We start from the raw sequence: 6,057 nt of genomic DNA on the forward strand, positions 1-6,057 counted from the left end.
TGAGTAGCTGGGATTACAGGCACGCACCACCATGCCCAGCTAATTTTTTGTATTTTCAGTAGAGACGGGGTTTCACCATGTTGACCAGGATGGTCTCGATCTCTTGACCTCGTGATCCACCCGCCTCGGCCTCCCAAAGTGCTGGATTACAGGCGTGAGCCACCGCGCCCGGCCATGCACGCACATTCTTATGGTGGAGGCGTGAGTTGGCTCACTGCAGCGTGCACACATGTGCACCCTCGTGGGCAGATGCTGCCTGCCCATCCTGCTCAGGTGCCCAGTTAGCCTTCTGGTGGGGATGGACTCACACTTCCCCCTGGTTCAGTCAGTTGGCGTTGGGATCCTCATTGGGGCTCGTTTCCCTGGTGTGAGAGCACCTGCAGGGCGCTCTGAGCACTGGGCTGCCCTAGTATACCTGCTCCCTTCCCTTGTACAGTTTTTTTTTGTTTGTTTGGTTTTGTTTTTGTTTGGAGAGTGGGTCTCCCTCTGTCGCCAGGCTGGAGGGCAGCGGCACAATCTCCACTCACTGCAACCTCTGCCTCCCAGGTTCAAGTGATTCTCCTGCCTCAGCCTTCCGAGTAGCTGGGATTACAGGCACCTGCCACCACGCCCGGCCAGTTTTTACATTTTTAGTAGAGAAGGGGTGTTGGCCAGGCTGGTCTCGAACTCCTGGCTTCAGGTGATCTAGCCATCTTGGCCTCCCAACGTGCTGGGATTACAGGCGTGAGCCCCGCATCTTGCTCCTCCAGTTTCTGATCAGATTGGTGGGCCACAAGACACCAGATGCCTGGTGCCATTCAGTCCTGCCCTTTTTCTGCAGAATGACCTTCCTGCCAGCACTCCTGCCTCCAAGTCCTGTGACTCCTCCCCACCCCAGGAAGCGTCCACCCCCGGGCCCAGCTCGGCCAGTCACCTCTGCCAGCTCGCTGCCAAGCCAGCGCCTTCCACGGACAGCATCGGTGAGCACCTTGCCTGCTGGTACCTGTCTGGGGCAGGCCTTGTCTCTGGGGACAGCTAGTAAAAGGGGCTGGCGAGGCAGGAGGCTGGGATTCCAGGCTTGGCATTCATGGCCTTGGTCCCTTCGTGACTTCAGGTTCGACGCTGCCTCCCTGTGGGTGGTTCCTCATTGTCTCAGCTTGACGGGTAGGGAAACTGAGGCCTGGAGAGTGGAAGTGACTTGGCTGGGGTTTCAGCCTAGTGCACTGAAAAGACAGGCTTTGGGGTCAGACAGGCCTGGGTTTCAGAACAGGCCTGGGCATTCACCAGCTGGGTGACCTTAGGCAAGTGACCTAGCCTCTCCGAGCCTCAGTTTCCCCATCAGTCACCTGGGGAATGACAATGCTCATCTTTTCTGCCTTACGACCAGGGCCTGTGCTGGTTCTGGGGTCCCTGAAAGAAGTTGGCCTTGAATCCCGCCCCCATGGAACTCCTGGGCGACAAGGGACGAGACCCAGACCCCAGCACTCACAGCCCTGTATAATCAGGGCTGGTACAGGAGGAGGAGCCCAAGATGGGCAAGGCTGGAGGCTGGCAATGAGGAGGCTCAAGGATGTTTCTGAGATGTGAATGGACATTGGGCCTGGGTTTTGAAGGATGGGTAGGAGTTTGTCAATTAAAAGAAAGAGAAAGTCATGTCCACTGGAGGAACGGTATGGGCAGAGGTCTGGAGGTGTCCCAGGCTGTGGCCCATGTGGGACCAGAGCATGGAAACTCTGAATGAAAGGCCAGGGAGCTCCCAAGGCAGTGGGAGGCGGGATCTGAGTCCGGGGTGTCTGAAGATGTGTCCCCGACTCTTCCCTCTCAGCCCTGAGGAGCCCCCTGACTCTGTCCAGTCCCTTCACCACGTCGTTCAGCCTAGGCTCCCACAGCACCCTCAACGGAGACCTCTCCGTGCCCAGCTCCTACGTCAGCCTCCACCTGTCCCCGCAGGTCAGCAGCTCTGTGGTATATGGACGCTCCCCCATGGTGAGTCCTTGGGTTGGGGGTACAGGAGGTGTCAGCAGGGCCCAGGGGCTGGGGGCTGGGAGGAGAAACCAACTATACAAGGAAAGACAAGGGAGTGCAGAAAGGGAAGGGAGCCCTGGCTCAGCAAGTGTGCATGGGAAGATGATCTGGGGGTCTCAGTAGTCTCCCAAGCTTAATACAAAGCAGGACTTGTGACTGCGGAAAAAAGCAACGGTGATTAAGCTGCATGAAAAGGAGCAGTAGAGCCTTGGCTTTGGGATGCTATATACAGAAACAGGTACTGGACCAGATTTGTCTGGGGGGCTGCAGTTTGCAGACTCCTGTTCTAGAGCCAGTCTGGGCATTCGATGGAGAAGTCTTCAGGATCCTTGGAACGCTGGAGTTCTAGGATTTCCTGGACAGAGAGATGTTGGGGTCGGTGCCCTTAGAAACCTCAGCCCTCCCACCTGGAGTGTGACAGGCAGAGTCGAAGGCAGTTCTGCTTCCTTAGTAGGGGCTGATAAATGGGGGCATGGGACAGCACAGAGGTGGGTTGGAGTCAGAGTCACCTGCCTCACTGACACCCCCTCTGGCATTCTGACAGATGGCATTTGAGTCTCACCCGCATCTCCGAGGGTCATCCGTCTCTTCCTCGCTACCCAGCATCCCCGGAGGAAAGCCGTGAGTACCAGGGTGGGGCTCCCTGCCTGGGAACCTGGGGCAGCCCCCCACCTCCTTTGAGGTCTTACCCTGTGTGGTTGGGGTTTCCCTGCTCCCCTTCTAGAAAGTCTCTTGTGTGGGCCGGGCGCCGTGGCTCAATCCCAACACTTTGGGAGGCCAAGGTGGGCAGATCATTTGAGGTCAGGAGTTCAAGAGCAGCCTGATTAACATGGTGAAACCCTGACTCTACTAGAAATACAAAGAAATTAACAATGTGTGGTGGCGCGTGCCTGTAATCCCAGCTACTTTGGCGGCTGAGGCAGGAGAATCACTTGAACCTGGGAAGTGGAGGTTGCAGTGAGCCCAGATAGTGCCACTGCACTCCAGCCTGCGTGACAGAGACTCCATCTCAAACAAAAACGCATCAGGCCGGACTTGGTGACTCATGCTTGTAATCCTAGAAATTTGGGAGGCTGAGGTGGGCTGATCGCTTGAGGTCAGGGGCTCAAAACCAGCCTGGCCAAAACGGTGAAACCTTGTCTCTACTAAAAATACATAAAACAGCCAGGCACAGTGGTGCATGCCTGTAATCCCAGCTACTCAGGAGGCTGAGGCAGGAGAATAGCTGGAACCCAGGAGGCGGAGGTTGCAGTGAGCCGAAATTGTGCCACTGCACTCCAGCCTGGGCGATAGAGCGAGACTCCATCTCAAAAAAACAAAAACAAAAAAAACAAAAAAGTAAAAAGAATACATCATCGGCCGGGCGTGGTGGCTCATGCCTGTAATCCAAGCACTTTGGAGGCCAAGGTGGGCGGATCACCTGAGGTCAGGAGTTCAAGACCAGCCTGACCAACATGGTGAAACCCCGTCTTTCAAAAAAAAAAAAAAGAAAAGAAAAAAAAGAATACATCATCCCGTGCCAGGCAGGACAAAGGCGTCTCCCAGGTTGGGGTGTGGAGGGGCGTTCCCAGGGCTGGGTCATGCCCAGGCTTTCTCTCCAGGGCCTACTCCTTCCACGTGTCTGCAGACGGGCAGATGCAGCCGGTGCCTTTCCCCTCCGACGCACTGGTGGGCGCGGGCATCCCACGGCACGCCCGACAGCTGCACACGCTGGCACACGGCGAGGTGGTCTGTGCGGTCACCATCAGCGGCTCCACGCAGCACGTGTACACGGGTGGCAAGGGCTGTGTGAAGGTGTGGGACGTGGGCCAGCCTGGGGCCAAGACACCTGTGGCCCAGCTCGACTGCCTGGTGAGGGCAGGGTGGGACAGTGGGCGGGACTCACGGGTGAGGGGTGGAGCTTATATTCAAATAGAGCGGTGTGTGCAGGCCGGCCGTGGGTGGGGTTACAGGTGAAGGGTGGAGCTTGTAGTCACATGAGGCCAGGCCAAAGTGGTGGGGCTCATTGGCCAATCAGGATAGGGTTTGCAGGCCACTCATGGGTGGGGCTTACAGGTGAAGGGCGGAGTTTATGGTCAGATGGGGCGGGGCCTGCAGGCCAAAGTGGTGGGCACTGGCCAATCAGGATAGGGTTTGCAGGCCACCCATGGGTGGGGCTTACAGGTGAAGGGCGGAGCTTATGGTCAGATGGGGCGGGGCTTGCAGGCCAAAGTGGCGGGACTCATTGGCCAATCAAGGTTGGGCTTGCAAGACAACCAGGACAGGGTTTGCAGGCCAACCATGGGTGGGGCTTATAGGTGAAGGGCGGAGCTTATAGTCAGATGGGGCGGGGCTTGCAGGCCGAAGGGGTGGGGCTCACCAGTCAATTAGGGTAGGGCTTGCAGGCCAACCAGGACAGGGTTTTCAGGCCAACCATGGGTGGCGTTTACAGGTGGAGGGTGGAGCTTGTCAAATGGGGTGGGGTTTGCAGGCCAAAGGAATGGGGCTCACTGGCCAATCAGGTTAAGGTTTGCAGGCCTACCATGGGCAGGGATTGTAGGTGAAGAACAGAGCTCACAGTGTAATGGAACAGTGTGTGTGGGCCGAAGGGGCAGGGCTTGCTGGCCCATCAGGGTAGGGATGGCAGGCTCCAGAGACCCCCACCTGAAGCCAGGCTCCTGGAGACCTCACCTGGGACCAAGCCCCAGCCTGATTCTCTTCCTGGACCCAGAACCGAGACAACTACATTCGCTCCTGCAAGTTGCTGCCGGATGGCCGGAGTCTAATCGTGGGCGGTGAGGCCAGCACCTTGTCCATTTGGGACCTGGCAGCGCCCACCCCCCGTATCAAGGCCGAGCTGACCTCCTCGGCCCCAGCCTGCTACGCCCTGGCCGTCAGCCCCGACGCCAAGGTTTGCTTCTCCTGCTGCAGCGATGGCAACATTGTGGTCTGGGACCTGCAGAACCAGACGATGGTCAGGTGCGCTGGGACCTCGGGCAAGCCCCTGGCCACTCTCTGTGCAGTGGGGTGGAGGACTGACCCGGGAGGTTGCTGGGGCAGCTCCAATTCCGGGATGGACGCCTGGGCCCTTCTTCCTCCAGGCAGTTCCAGGGCCACACAGACGGCGCCAGCTGTATTGACATTTCTGATTATGGCACTCGGCTCTGGACAGGGGGCCTGGACAACACGGTGCGCTGCTGGGACCTGCGGGAGGGCCGCCAGCTGCAGCAGCACGACTTCAGCTCCCAGGTGCTGTTCGGTGCTGGTGGGAGGGGGATGGAAGCTCTAGGAATCCGCGTCCCTTCCTCTCCTCGTGGGGGGCCACTTCCAGAGGCAGGACAGGACTAACATCTGCTGTGGCATCCATCTTTCTTGTCATCCATATACGTCCACAGGCTTCCACTTTAATTCTCTGAAGACGTAGGGGAACCCAAAAGAGCTGATTTATATGAAGCTGTGGGGCCATTGAGACCCTCAGATCATCTTCTCCACTTGCCTTTGTTCAGCCATTCCCTTATGTCTGTCTTTCCTTGGTGTAGCTGGGTTCTTCTCTCAGTCTTTAATTTCCGGATCCCACTGGGAGTGCTAGACACACAGTTCCCATTGAGGACTCACCATGGGGGAGTTACTGGCCAGGGGAACAGAGTGGAGGTTGATGTAGGAGGAGCTGGGTGTGGATAGGTCGCCATTGAAGGTGGAGCCTAGGCTGAAGGCCATGGTGAATGGGCTGGACAGAGCTGGGGGACTCCTCAGGGCTGAACAAAGAGAGTGAATCTTCAGGCACCGTGGCCCCAGATTCTGCCTGTCTCTGCTTTGGGGGCAGGGTATGAGCTCCTGCTCTGTCATGCAGGATTTCCACGCACTAGTCTCACGCACACCGTTCTCTGGGATGGCTCTGAGACCTCTGCACATTTGTTCTCTGTGGCTGAAATGCCTTTGTTTCTGTAATTGGCAAACTCCTATTCATCCCTCAAGGCCCATCTGGTTTGCTCCTCCTCCTTGAAACCTTAGAGGAACTAACTCTGAACTCCCAAGTTGTTCTTGTTTTTGAGACGGGTGCAGTGGCATGATCTC

General features: G+C 57.4%; 1 protein-coding gene across 1 annotated transcript in view; it reads left to right on the forward strand.

The window, feature by feature from the left end:
- Positions 1–663: 663 nt before the first annotated feature.
- The window catches only part of TLE2 (TLE family member 2, transcriptional corepressor), a 12,570-nt gene continuing 7,176 nt past the window's right edge, over positions 664–6,057 (forward strand). The window contains exons 1-6 of the mRNA XM_032252320.1: positions 664–959; positions 1,930–1,965; positions 2,549–2,625; positions 3,606–3,855; positions 4,715–4,962; positions 5,085–5,232. Of these exons, the coding sequence (XP_032108211.1) occupies positions 822–959; positions 1,930–1,965; positions 2,549–2,625; positions 3,606–3,855; positions 4,715–4,962; positions 5,085–5,232 (897 nt within the window). The 5' untranslated portion in view covers positions 664–821. The remainder of the gene's footprint in view (positions 960–1,929; positions 1,966–2,548; positions 2,626–3,605; positions 3,856–4,714; positions 4,963–5,084; positions 5,233–6,057) is intronic.

The sequence above is a fragment of the Sapajus apella genome, unplaced genomic scaffold, assembly GCF_009761245.1.
Source record: "Sapajus apella isolate SASKATOON/1434 unplaced genomic scaffold, GSC_monkey_1.0 scaffold77, whole genome shotgun sequence".
NCBI lineage: Eukaryota > Metazoa > Chordata > Mammalia > Primates > Cebidae > Sapajus > Sapajus apella.